This window comes from Pleurodeles waltl, chromosome 2_1 (assembly GCF_031143425.1).
Source record: "Pleurodeles waltl isolate 20211129_DDA chromosome 2_1, aPleWal1.hap1.20221129, whole genome shotgun sequence".
Classification (NCBI taxonomy): Eukaryota; Metazoa; Chordata; class Amphibia; order Caudata; family Salamandridae; genus Pleurodeles; species Pleurodeles waltl.
The window spans coordinates 705,684,189-705,698,126 of record NC_090438.1 but is presented as its reverse complement, the minus strand read 5'-3'; the positions used below and the strand labels follow the sequence as shown (position 1 = coordinate 705,698,126).

The 13,938-nt window shown below is 45.3% G+C and overlaps 1 protein-coding gene across 2 annotated transcripts in view; it reads left to right on the top strand.

The window, feature by feature from the left end:
- Nucleotides 1-13,938, top strand: part of PAK1IP1 (PAK1 interacting protein 1) — a 192,375-nt gene that overhangs the window by 103,826 nt on the left and 74,611 nt on the right. For both annotated transcript variants that reach the window (XM_069217022.1, XM_069217031.1), the window contains one exon: nucleotides 10,646-10,745. In XM_069217022.1, coding sequence (XP_069073123.1) covers nucleotides 10,646-10,745 — 100 coding nt within the window. The remainder of the gene's footprint in view (nucleotides 1-10,645; nucleotides 10,746-13,938) is intronic.

Here is a 13,938-nt window from a genome sequence, read left to right as displayed (position 1 = left end):
TGTAGGTACACATGCTTTGCATACACAGCCCTCCAAAAAGTGATGCTAACCTGTGGTGTTGCATTTGTTTGGAAAAGTGTGCGTATCACTGCCTGTCCTACATTAGCTTGTTGGTGTGTTAAAACATCTGCACAAAAATGTTTGATGAAAATGTGTGGTGTAGACCATATAGCAGCCTTACAAATGTCAGCTATTGGGATGTTGCCCAGGAAAGCCATAGAAGCCCCTAACCTATGGGTAGTGTGTGCTTTAGGGGGTGTAGGTAAAATTATTTTGCCTTTGGAGTAAGACGTCTGAATGCATTTAATTATCCATCTAGAAATGCCTGATTTAGATATGGGCTTTCCTTTGTGAGAGGGCGAAAAAGCAACATAGAGTTGTTTAGTTTTACAGAACTGTTTAGTTCTGTCACTGTAATATATTAGATCTCTTCATTTCTAGCGTATGAAGGGCCATTTCCGCAACTGAATTTGGCAGTTAATTCAAGTGTCTGAGGTGAAATAAGGAAAGCACCTTTGGAAGGAATTTAGGGTTGGTTTGAAGGACCACCCTATCTCTGTGTAGTTGGAAGAAAGGTTCTTCAAAGCTTAATGCTTCGAGCTCACTGACACACCTAAGTGAATTAATGACCATCAAAAAAGCGACCTTCCAAGATAGAAATTGGAGGGGGCAATTATGTAATGGTTCCCATGGTGGACCCATAAGTCTGGTGAGATTCCATTAGGGTACAGATGGAACTGTGGGTGGAATCAGTCTTTTAAAGCCTTCCACAAATCCCTTAATAACTGGTACTTTGAACAAAGCTAAGTATTGCCTGTTTGGGAGATAGGCAGCCTCTGCAGCTAAATGTAAGCATATTGAAGTGTAAGCCAGGCCAGAAGTCTTCAAATGGAGAAAGTATCAAACAATGTTTTGCATGGTTGCTTCAAGTGGATCAGTGTGCTTACTGCGGCAGTAGAAGACCAATCGTTTCCAATTAGCTGCATAATATGCTCTTGTTATACATTTACAAGCTTTTTTGAGAATGGTCATACATTCAGGTGGGTGATTAAGGTAACCTAATTCTTTGACCTCAGGAGCCAAATTGCAAAGTTGAGTTCCTTTGGATTTGGATGCCTGATTTCTCCATGGTTCTGAGTGAGAATGTCCAGGTTGAGGGAAGCTTCTTGTGGGGAACTACAGAGAGGTCTACTAGTGTGGTGAACCGTGGTTGACGAGCCTAAGTGGGAGCTACTGGAATGAGTGTGAGAGATGTTTGCCTGTGCTTTCAAAACACAAACGAAAGAAGAGGGGCAGGTAGAAAAATGTAGGCAGATATTCCTGACCGCTTCATCTATAGAGCATTGCCCTTGGATAGTGGGTATGGGAACCTGGAGGTGAAGTCTGGGCATTTTGCATTCCCTGCTGCTGCAAACAGGTCTATCTTTGGAAAGCCTCCCTTGTGGATGTATAGGAGGAGGACTTGAGGGAGGGGTTCCCACTCTTGGACCTATTGCTGCATCCTGCTGAGGGGGTTGCAGGGCTCGAAAAATCTACTCAACCATTCACTATGGCGAGTCATTTTTTATGAAGTCCAGCTATTTGTAAAACCTACTCACCTTTTCTGGCAAGTGGACAAAGATCAGGTGTTCTGTTCAGACAGAAACTGAATTAGCAATTAAGATGCCCTTAAATCTTATTCTTGTCACATTTGCTCTGTGTTCAGAGACAGAGGTCAAAAGTTAGTTTGTCTTCTCGCAATGCCAATGCTTTTCCTTGTGACTGCAGAGTTCCAGGCTTTTGTAAGGTGAACTGTCTGGCCTTTGTGAAAAGCTGTGTTCTTTCCTAACACATAACATTCATATAACTAAGTCAACTTAACAAACATTTCAAAATATATTTCAGTAGCTGTGAAAGACCATTTTTTGTATTTGTGTGATGGATTTTTTTTTTTTAATAGGATGGGGGGGAAAAAGTCAGAACATGGTGATGTGCAAATGATAAATATTTATTCTGAAACCTAATTTTCACAGATTATTGTTAATACACTATATAGTTTTATCAGTAAAGCTGCAAAGTAGTGGGAAGATTTTTGGACATTTCTTGGAAATTTACTGTCTATAAATGACCGTGTGCTACCACATCATGCTTTAGAAATATACTTATTAAAAGTGAGTGTTTAAACATAAACTGAGAAACGCTCCTGCCCTGATGGAAAAGCTATAAGTAAAGTAAGGGGCAAGTCATTCATGGATCATGTGTAGCATATATGTGGGCTAGATTTATTATGCATGGAGCAAATGTATAGTTTATTTAATAAGTCAAAAGAGGACTTTTTTATTTTTTGTTTTTACAGCATGCTGAACTTGCATATTTGAAGGTGCACTCATATGTGAGAATGAAGAAAAAAGCAACTGTAAAATACAATATTTGCATAGGATCACACAATTTGAGGCCTGTTTCCCGATCAAGTACATTAGTTAGGTCGAGTAGATTGTTCAAGCTATTCGACCTGCAGGTCTAATAAAATGTTTATGATTTTTCGATCCCTGGGTTGGCAAAGCCGCTACCCTTCCCTTCGAGGTGTTTCGCTAACAGGTTAATGTTGTGATTAATTGCTGTAGGAAGTTGGCTCTGTATGTGCTATTTCAAAGTAAGGAATAGCATGCACAGAGTCCAAGGGTTCCCCTTAGAGGTAAGATAGTGGCAAAAAGAGATAATACTAATGCTCTATTTTGTGGTAGTGTGGTCGTGCAGTAGGCTTATCAAAGGAGTAGTGTTAAGCATTTGTTGTACATACACACAGGCAATAAATGAGGAACACACACTCCGAGACAATTCCAGCCAATTGGTTTTTGTATAGAAAAATATATTTTCTTAGTTTATTTTAAGAACCACAGGTTCAAATTCTACATGTAATATCTAATTTGAAAGGTATTGCAGGTAAGTACTTTAGGAACTTTGAATAATTACAATAGCATATATACTTTTTACATAAAACACATTTAGCTGTTTTAAAAGTGAACACAGTGCAATTTTCACAGTTCCTGGGGGAGGTAAAGTAATGTTAGTTCTTGCAGGTAAGTAAACCACCTACGGGGTTCAGATTGGGGTCCAAGGTAGCCCACCGTTGTGGGTTCAGAGCAACCCCAAAGTCACCACACCAGCAGCTCAGGGTCGGTCAGGTGCAGAGTTCAAAGTGGTGCCCAAAACGCATAGGCTTCAATGGAGAGAAGGGGGTGCCCCGGTTCCGGTCTGCCAGCAGGTAAGTACCCGCGTCTTCGGAGGGCAGACCAGGGGGGTTTTGTAGGGCACCGGGGGGGACACAAGTCCACACAAAAAGTACACCCTCAGCAGCGCAGGGGCGGCCGGGTGCAGTGTGCAAACTAGCGTCGGGTTTCCAATGGGAGTCAATGGGAGACCAAGGGGTCTCTTCAGCGGTGCAGGCAGGCAAGGGGGGGGGGCTCCTTGAGGTAGCCACCACCTGGGCAAGGGAGAGGGCCTCATGGGGGTCACTCCTGCGATGGAGTTCCGATCCTTCAGGTGCTGGGGGCTGCGGGTGCAGGGTCTTTTCCAGCCGTTGGGATTTTAGAGTCAGGCAGTCGCGGTCAGGGGGAGCCTCGGGATTCCCTCTGCAGGCGTCGCTGTGGGGGCTCAGGGGGGACAACTTTGGTTACTCACAGTCTTGGAGTCGCCGGAGGGTCCTCCCTGTAGCGTTGTTTCTCCACCAGTCGAGTCGGGGTCGCCGGGTGCAGTGTTGCAAGTCTCGCGCTTCTTGCGGGGATTTGCAGGGGTCTTTAAATCTGCTCCTCTGTAACAAAGTTGCAGTCTTTTTGGAACAGGGCCGCTGTCCTCGGGAGTTTCTTGTTCCTCTTGAAGCAGGGCAGTCCTCTGAGGATTCAGAGGTCGCTGGTCCTGGGGAAAGCGTCGCTGGAGCAGGTTTCTTTAGAAGGCAGGAGACAGGCCGGTAGGTCTGGGGCCAAAGCAGTTGGGGTCTTCTTTCTTCTTCTGCACGGGTCTTTCAGCTCAGCAGTTGTAGGAAGTTGGCTCTGTATGTGCTATTTCAAAGTAAGGAATAGCATGCACAGAGTCCAAGGGTTCCCCTTAGAGGTAAGATAGTGGCAAAAAGAGATAATACTAATGCTCTATTTTGTGGTAGTGTGGTCGAGTAGTAGGCTTATCAAAGGAGTAGTGTTAAGCATTTGTTGTACATACACACAGGCAATAAATGAGGAACACACACTCAGAGACAAATCCAGCCAATAAGTTTTGTTATAGAAAAATATATTTTCTTAGTTTATTTTAAGAACCACAGGTTCAAATTCTACATGTAATATCTCATTTGAAAGGTATTGCAGTTAAGTACTTTAGGAACTTTGAATCATTACATTAGCATGTATACTTCTTACATAAAACACAAATAGCTGTTTTAAAAGTGGACACTTAGTGCAATTTTCACAGTTCCTGGGGGAGGTAAAGTATTGTTAGTTTTAACAGGTAAGTAAGTCACTTACAGGTTTCAGTTTTGGGTCCAAGGTAGCCCACCGTTGGGGGTTCAGAGCAACCCCAAAGTTATCACACCAGCAGCTCAGGGCCGGTCAGGTGCAAAGGTCAAAGAGGTGCCCAAAACACATAGGCTTCAATGGAGAGAAGGGGGTGCCCCGGTTCCAGTCTGCCAGCAGGTAAGTACCCGCGTCTTCGGAGGGCAGACCAGGGGGGTTTTGTAGGGCACCGGGGGGGACACGAGTCCGCACAAAAAGTACGCCCTCAGCAGCGCGGGGGCGGCCGGGTGCAGTGTGGGAACACGCGTCGGGTTTCCAATAGTTTCCTATGGGAGACCAAGGGGTCTCTTCAGCGATGCAGGCAGGCAAGGGGGGGTCTCCTCGGGGTAGCCACCACCTGGGCAAGGGAGAGGGCCTCCTGGGGGTCACTCCTGCACAGAATTTCCGCTCCTTCAGGTGCTGGGGGCTGCGGGTGCAGGGTCTTTTACAGCAGTCGGGAAATGGAGTTCAGACAGTCGCGGTCCGGGGGAGCCTCGGGATTCCCTCTGCAGGCGTCGCTGTGGGGGCTCAGGGGGGACAACTTTGGTTACTCACAGTCTCGGAGTCGCCGGAGGGTCCTCCCTGAGGTGTTGGTTCTCCACCAGTCGAGTCGGGGTCGCCGGGTGCAGTGTTGCAAGTCTCACGCTTCTTGCGGGGAGTTGCAGGGGTCTTTAAATCTGCTCCTTGAAACAAAGTTGTAGTTCTTTTGGAGCAGTGCCGCTGTCCTCGGGAGTTTCTTGTCTTTCGTGAAGCAGGGCAGTCCTCAGAGGATTCAGAGGTCGCTGGTCCCTTGGAAAGCGTCGCTGGAACAGGTTTCTTTGGAAGGCAGGAGACAGGCCGGTAAGTCTGGGGCCAAAGCAGTTGGTGTCTTCTGTTCTTCCTCTGCAGGGGTTTTTCAGCTCAGCAGTCCTCTTCTTCTTGTAGTTTCAGGAATCTGTTTTCCTAGGTTCAGGGAAGCCCTTAAATACTAAATTTAAGGGCGTGTTTAGGTCTGGGGGGTTAGTAGCCAATGGCTACTAGCCCTGAGGGTGAGTACACCCTCTTTGTGCCTCCTCCCAAGGGGAGGGGGTCACATCCCTAATCCTATTGGGGGAATTCTCCATCTGCAAGATGGAGGATTTCTAAAAGTTAGTCACTTCAGCTCAGGACACCTTAGGGGCTGTCCTGACTGGCCAGTGACTCCTCCTTGTTGTTTTCTTTGTTTCCTCCGGCCTTGCCGCCAAAAGTGGGGGCCGTGGCCAGAGGGGGCAGGCAACTCCACTAGCTGGAGTGTCCTGCGGTGCTGTGACAAAGGGGTGAGCCTTTGAGGCTCACCGCCAGGTGTTACAGCTCCTGCCTGGGGGAGGTGTTAGCATCTCCACCCAATGCAAGCTTTGTTACTGGCCTCAGAGTGACAAAGGCACTCTCCCCATGGGGCCAGCAACATGTCTCTAGTGTGGCAGGCTGCTGGAACCAGTCAGCCTACACAGATAGTTGGATACAGTTTCAGGGGGCACCTCTAAGGTGCCCTCTGGGGTGTGTTTCACAATAAAATGTACACTGGCATCAGTGTGCATTTATTGTGCTGAGAAGTTTGATACCAAACTTCCCAGTTTTCAGTGTAGCCATTATGGTGCTGTGGAGTTCGTGTTTGACAGACTCCCAGGCCATATACTCTTATGGCTACCCTGCACTTACAATGTCTAAGGTTTGGCTTAGACACTGTAGGGGCACAGTGCTCATGCACTGGTGCCCTCACCTATGGTATGGTGCACCCTGCCTTAGGGCTGTAAGGCCTGCTAGAGGGGTGTCTTACCTATACTGCATAGGCAGTGAGAGGCTGGCATGGCACCCTGAGGGGAGTGCCATGTCGACTTACTCATTTTGTTCTCACTAGCACCCACAAGCTGGTAAGCAGTGTGTCTGTGCTGAGTGAGGGGTCTCCAGGGTGGCATAAGACATGCTGCAGCCCTTAGAGACCTTCCCAGGCATCGGGGCCCTTGGTACCAGAGGTACCAGTTACAAGGGACTTACCTGGATGCCAGGGTGTGCCAATTGTGGATACAATGGTACATTTTAGGTGAAAGAACACTGGTGCTGGGGCCTGGTTAGCAGGGTCCCAGCACACTTCTCAGTCAAGTCAGCATCAGTATCAGGCAAAAAGTGGGGGGTAACTGCAACAGGGAGCCATTTCTTTACAGCAGTCCTCTTCTTCTTGTAGTTGCAGGAATCTAAATTCTTAGGTTCAGGGGAGCCCTTAAATACTAAATTTAAGGGCGTGTTTAGGTCTGGGGGGTTAGGAGCCAATGGCTACTAGCCCTGAGGGTGGGTACACCCTCTTTGTGCCTCCTCCCAAGCGGAGGGGGTCACATTCCTATCCCTATTGGGGGAATCCTCCATCTGCAAGATGGAGGATTTCTAAAAGTTAGAGTCACTTCAGCTCAGGACACCTTAGGGGCTGTCCTGACTGGCCAGTGACGACTCCTTGTTTTTCTCATTATCTCTCCTGGACTTGCCGCCAAAAGTGGGGGCTGTGTCCAGGGGGCGGGCATCTCCACTAGCTGGAATGCCCTGGGGCATTGTAACACAAAGCCAGAGCCTTTGAGGCTCACTGCTAGGTGTTACAGTTCCTGCAGGGGGCAGGTGTGAAGCACCTCCACCCAGAGCAGGCTTTGTTTCTGTCCTCAGAGAGCACAAAGGCTCTCACCGCATGGGGTCAGAAACTCGTCTCTGAGCAGCAGGCTGGCACAGACCAGTCAGTCCTGCACTGAACAATTGGGTAAAATACAGGGGGCATCTCTAAGATGCCCTCGGTGTGCATTTTTTAATAAATCCAACACTGGCATCAGTGAAGGTTTATTATTCTGAGAAGTTTGATACTAAACTTCCCAGTATTCAGTGTAGCCATTATGGAGCTGTGGAGTTCGTTTTTGACAGACTCCCAGACCATATTCTCTTATGGCTACCCTGCACTTACAATGTCTAAGGTTTTGTTTAGACACTGTAGGGGCATAGGGCTCATGCACCTATGCCCTCACCTGTGGTATAGTGCACCCTGCCTTGGGGCTGTAAGGCCTGCTAGAGGGGTGACTTACCTATGCCACAGGCAGTGTGAGCTTGGCATGGCACCCTGAGGCGAGTGCCATGTCGACTTAGTCATTTTCTCCCCACCAGCACACACAAGCTGGCAAGCAGTGTGTCTGTGCTGAGTGAGGGGTCCCTAGGGTGGCATAAGACATGCTGCAGCCCTTAGAGACCTTCCCTGGCATCAGGGCCCTTGGTACCAGGGGTACCAGTTACAAGGGACTTACCTTGGTGCCAGGGTTGTGCCAATTGTGGAGACAATGGTACATTTTAGGTGAAAGAACACTGGTGCTGGGGCCTGGTTAGCAGGGTCCCAGCACTCTTCTCAGTCAAGTCAGCATCAGTATCAGGCAAAAAGTGGGGGGTAACTGCACCAGGGAGCCATTTCATTACAATTGCCCAATGCCAAATCGTCTTAGATAGGCGTGATAACTGTAGAGAGTGTACCCCTCCTCCCCTCTCTCCCCCCCCAACCCCCTGTTTTTGTAGATAATACATGACTGTCATGTTGTCTGTCTGGACAAAGACAAACTTGCCTATCAAGTGAGTTGGGAACGCTTTCAATGCCAGGTGAACAGCTTGAAGCTCGAGGTAGTTGATGTGGAGACCCTGGTGTTTGGTATCCCTGGGACCCTGAACAGTGAGATTCTGTGAGGGACGCGTCCAGTGTGAGAATGAACTGGGTCAAGGAACAGCCACCCCCTTTAATAGGTTTTGTTTGTACCACCACTGCAGAGTGATGAATGCAGCTGTCTACCAAGGCTTGATCCTGTAACTGAACCTGTGACTAAGACCAATGACTTGCCAGACATTTCTGCAGCGGGCAGATTTGCAGTCGAGCATGGGCAATGCAATGCAGCTATAATTTCTAAGAGTCGCTTAACTGTCTTGACTGATATGTTTGATTGGGTTGAACCTGTTTTAGAGGTGCTTGGATGTTCTGAGGTTAGAGGTAGTGGACATTGTTCACAATTTGTTTCTTGGTGTACTGAGAAGCAGTTGATCTCCTTTGATGCACGTTTGTATGATGTTTTGCTTTGCACTCGGCCTGGCCTGGCAGGGCTTCGCTGCAGTCACTGTTAAGGTTATTTGTTGACCCTTCCATTATTCTTTTCCTTTTTGGATCAGCCATCCTAGTTCAGGTCTCTTATGCTTAAGGAGTTGACCACTTTGTTTCCTTCTTCAGTTTGGTGCTCAGCTTTCTGATGGGTCCTCCATTTGAGAACATGCATAGTTATCCTTCGAACCTGCTGACTCTAAAGTCTGTTTTTTCTGATCACAATTACTTCAGCTCGGCAGGTTGGGGAGCTGCAGGCTTTGTCTATCTGCCTTCCTGCTTCTTTTCCAAGATAAGCTTGTCCTGCAGACAAGGTCCTTTTACGCTTCCGACAGTCACTCCTTTTCATGTTGGTCAGTCCTTTACTTTGCCAAAATTCTATCAGCGTCCTCATCGCACCAAACAAGAGAAGATGCTGCACCACCTCAAACCTCATAGTTCTCTTAGATTCTGCATCAACAGGGTCTGCAACTACTTTTCCTAGGCTGTGTTGGCTCCAAGTGATTCAAGATGATTTGGAAGTGAGCTATTTCCTATTGGGTCATTCTGCGCTTCAGTATCTGCTACATCTTTGCCAACAAGGAGCCCCTCCAATCCATCGGGCATGTTCCACCAGTGTGAAGGCCATTTCTTTTCCATGGCCTTGTGGTGTTCCAGTATTAGAAATTATTCAGTCCACACGGTCACCAAACATTGCTGTTTCTATTCCAAAGTCTGCAGACGTGGGTGCCCTTTTTGACAGATCCTTGTTGCACGACTTAATGGTTTCACTATCTCCTCAAACCCACCAGCCTGGATGCACTTACTGGGTATTGATTCAAGAGGTGAGGTATATCTGCAGGTAGAAGTAGCCTTCAAAACAGCAATTTACTTACCACCAGTACCTGTAATTCGGGTGGTTTCTCAATCTACAGGGAGAGTCCTCACCAAACCCACCCGCTACCTTCTAAGAATTGGCCTAATAATCTATTATAATAATGTCACACGTTAGATCCTGCACATTAAGTTTTCTGTGAATCAAGTCAGCCTGAAAGCTGCCTCCATGGGCATGGGAACTGATGTAAGCATGCTGTGAAGGTGCCATAGACTGTTCCATGAAGAACATATTAAGTTGTAGCTCTAGCGCCATCTGTCTGCACAGGAGAGCTATTTGCGTTTTTTCTGGATTCTATTTGGCTTCTGGAGCAGATTCAAGAGGTGAGGAATCTACATGTAGATGAAGTATCCCCCTGGAAGATCGTTTCCAAAGTTAACACACTTTTTCTTTCAGCTTTTCTTTGTCTACTTTGTCTGAGTGCTCTGAAGCCAGATATTAGCACTATCAGTGCTTTATTTGTGAAAATAATCATTTTTGGGGGCCAGAATTTTGCTCTGAAGCCTGCTGTGGCCGTGATCAAATGTCAAAGTTGTCAAATACCAAGTCTTGATTCACGTCCTGCCTCTTTTATCCAGCAGCAGGATGCTCCTTTCCCTCTTAACTCACCGTTTTTGGATTTTTTCATCCCTGCTTTCTTTCTGTCTCTTTTTTTCTTGCTGTATCTTTCTTTTCCTCTCCTCCTTTTGTGTTTTTCCCCCCTCTTGATTTGGATCAAAATCTGATGATGGAAAATAGGTTTTGGATCCACAAATGTGTTGTTTGGCCCCCAGCTGAAACCACCAGCTCACATTTAGCACTGAGCACTGTATAGATTACCAGAACAAGTGTTTCCTGTGATATGATTTTGCCTAAAAGTGTAGCTGGAGTATTACGTGAAAATCTACTGATAGTCATTTGACGTTTCAATAAATGAACCTGATGCAGAGCTCTGAATATCGCCTTAAGAGTTTACGTCGCAGTGTATTTTTCGTGATCCTCAAAATTAATTATTTGTATGGGAAAAACTGTTTGGTTTTTAGCCATCTACCATTATTTGTGTATATTAAAAACACTTAGAGTACCTTTTTTTTTTTTTTTTACACTGTGTAATGTAAAATTGTTTATGTATTTTACTTTTTTATCTATCAGAGTGAAAAGCATGCATAGTTTTGAAGTCGAAGGCCTCAAAATTCTGGTGTCTGCATCAACTGATGGGTTCATAAAAATGTGGAAACTTGAGCTGGAGAAAGTACGTATTTTACTATGCCCATAATTTTTTGTAAATAAAGTATGCGTTTCCCCTCTCGCTGATATTTATCTCAGCAAATAATGGAATTGTGTATGTGCTAAAGATGCCCCAACCATGCCTCCTTATACTATTGTGCTCCATTTAAATGCACTTTTGCTGGTTTAATTGCCATACCTCATAATATTAAAGCACCTAGGCTTGTATTGTTTTATTTTCTATTGATGTGATTTTACACTGCAAGTTAGTTGAACATACCCTGACCAGTAAAGTTTTTAATATTATGTTTAAAACTGAAATGTCTCAAGCTTTGTGAGCTTAATACCAGGAAAAATTGCTAAAGAAAACATTAATAATGGACAGTGACAAATTGCACAAATTTGCAAAGTGCAACCTTTTCCATATGTTTGAATTTTTGGAATGGATTTTAAATGCTGCATACCTTTTTTGAATTTTCAGATGCCTTCAGTTTGGATACTATTGGTTTGCAAATATATATATTTTTCTGGCTTCATGTACGATCTTACATTTTTAGTTGCCTCATTAGAGCCGATGTTAGGACGTGCCTGCAGAGCACCCACAAGATAGATAATGGGAAATAACCTGCCTTTTTCTAAGTGTCAACATATAGATGGTCTCTTTACTGGTTTCGGAATTTAAGTAAACTGGGCTGTGTCTTCAACCAGACACTGATTGACTAAGAATAGCATTAGTTGGACATACGATTATTATTGCAGTTGGCATTGTTCTTTGAGTGGTGAATTTGTGTGATCAGCTATTAAGTGCTTCTTTTGACTCCTGGACTGGGACAATTTTCAGATGTCATTCACTGTATATTCTGTATCCTTTGGTTACCAAGCTGGTACATCAAACCTAAGGAAACCCTAGCTGTATCCCGTAAACCATCCTCATTGTTTTCAGTAGAAAGCCAAATGTTTCCAAAATACCTAATTCAACTTGAAGGATAATACTGGCCATCAGCTTTAAAATTAACTTAAAATATTAGTGTGTAGTACAAGGGAATGATAAAGACATTTAAGGTTATAAGTTGGGCTCAGAACGTGAACGTGCTAGGATCCTAAAGTTTTTGATGTTTAGCTTATTTTTAAGTTTACAGTTTTCTTGTTAATTTTCCTTTTATGAATGGAACGGCGGACCATTGAAGTTCTGATAGATAAAAATTGCTTGTTTTATGAATACTGCTTCTATGCTTTAGACTGGACTGAACAACATTTCCCCAACAAGGAATCTCCAGTGCCACCCAGTGATGCCACGTGGCTCATGAGGCAATTTCACCTTCAGACATGACGATTTTGGAGAATATATTAAATGCCAATTAGCACAATTGTATCTATTGCAGCTTCCAAGTCAGGGTCTGTTCCTATGGGCTTGGCAATTCTGGAGGTTTCAACCCTAGTGGTAATAACGAAGAAGGACCGGCTAGGACACTGGTCCTGTTTGTTCTGATCTTTCTGTGGTGCCGATTTTGAAACCAATGGTGACACCACTCAGAGAACTGCCTCTGGTTGCCGTCTAAAAGTTGATAGAGGAAAGTACATTTATGACAAAGGAGAAGACCAAGGCTAATTTTACCGCTTGGATTGTTTCTGGTTCAGATTGGGATGACTTGGTTGTGGTGGGTCAGGCTTTCTGGAGCTTTGTTTGTGCCAGTCAGGCTTGGAAGCAGTGGCTGAAGCAGACTGTCGAGGCCTCAGTTCTGAAAGCAGTGTTTGGCCCCCATACAAGACCTTTTTTTAGTGAGGTTGAACCCCACAGGGTCAACCCTCAGTGTTGCTTTGTCCTTGGGGCAGATTGCCCTAAGGCCCAGGAAGTCTGTGATTCCTCCACTTCGGAACTCGCTGAGGCGAGAGCTTTAAAACTTTACTCCTGCTGTCCCAGTGGGAGTTATCATAAAGTGTTTCCTACCAACTAAGTCCTCTTGAGGTATTCCTCTCTGAAAACCAATGCCTAGGGTCTTGATGCTTCAACTTGTAATGCACCCACTCCCACTTGTAGTGTATAGACTTTGTATTGTAAGCAGGCTGAAATCGCACATAGAGGAAAACTTAAAGGGTGCTTTAGAGCAAAACTGGAAGGGTGTTTTCTCATTAATCCACTACCAGTTGTTCTCATATGAGCTACTGCCTAGAGGTAATCCCAAATTCCGGTCGAATTTGAAGCGTCACTTGCAGAACTGGATCCTTGAGCCTGAAGCTCACAATTCCAGTCACTGCAGTTGAAATTATGTCGATAGCAGCTCAAAAGTTCTTGAGCTGGTACATCTGAACCCTGTGGCAGAAAAACAAATGTGAGGTGGAGTCTTTGTCCTGACATTATGGGTTTTGAGGGGGCATCCCTAGTTGCCTCAAAGCCGACACTTATACTTGGAAGAAAAACAATTTGCAACCTCCATGTCCACCACTAGACAGCAGGAGTGTGCAGAGCATGTGATTTACAGTAGTACACAAATGTAGGAAGCTGTCAAATTATGTAGTGCACCTAAAAGGGTACACTATGCAAATAGTGCAGACAACCCTTATTGATTTACAGGGGCTTTCTTTAATAATCCCAAGTGCTCTGTTTGGTGGTAGGGTGCTCGAGCAGCTTAGGCTAATTGAAGAGGAGTGTTAGGCATTCATTGCACACACAGAATCAGTAAGAGAGACACACACTCAAAGAAGAAATCTGACACCAATTTATACAAAAAACATATTTTATGCATTTATAGACACCAAGATCATCGGAATCAAGTAAGTACTTTCGGAGTTAGGTTTCTACACAAAAATAAAAATAGTGCAAGGTTGAGGCATGAGTTTTGAATGTAGTGATATTATGTAATAGGAGAAACATTCACTGCATAGGGTCACTTACAGTCGACTTCAGGACTGGAGGCTAATAGAGGCCAAGGTCCAAGAATGCACCAACAGTTCACTTCTGTCTGCCATGAAGGTGTATGTGTGCAGAGGTGCTTCTCGTGTACCCATTACTGTCAAAGGGAAGTGATACCTGGAATTAAAAAAAAAAAAAAAAAAAAAAAGTCAGCGGCAGGGACTGGGGCACCAGTGCAGCTGAAACCAAGACCTGGGGGGGGGGGGGGGATAGGGGTTGGGGTTTATCATCTCTGCTCTTAATGGTTTCTGGAACACGTAGGCACCGTTGGTTGCTGTGAACTCAGGCTGGGGGGCTCGGTCGAATA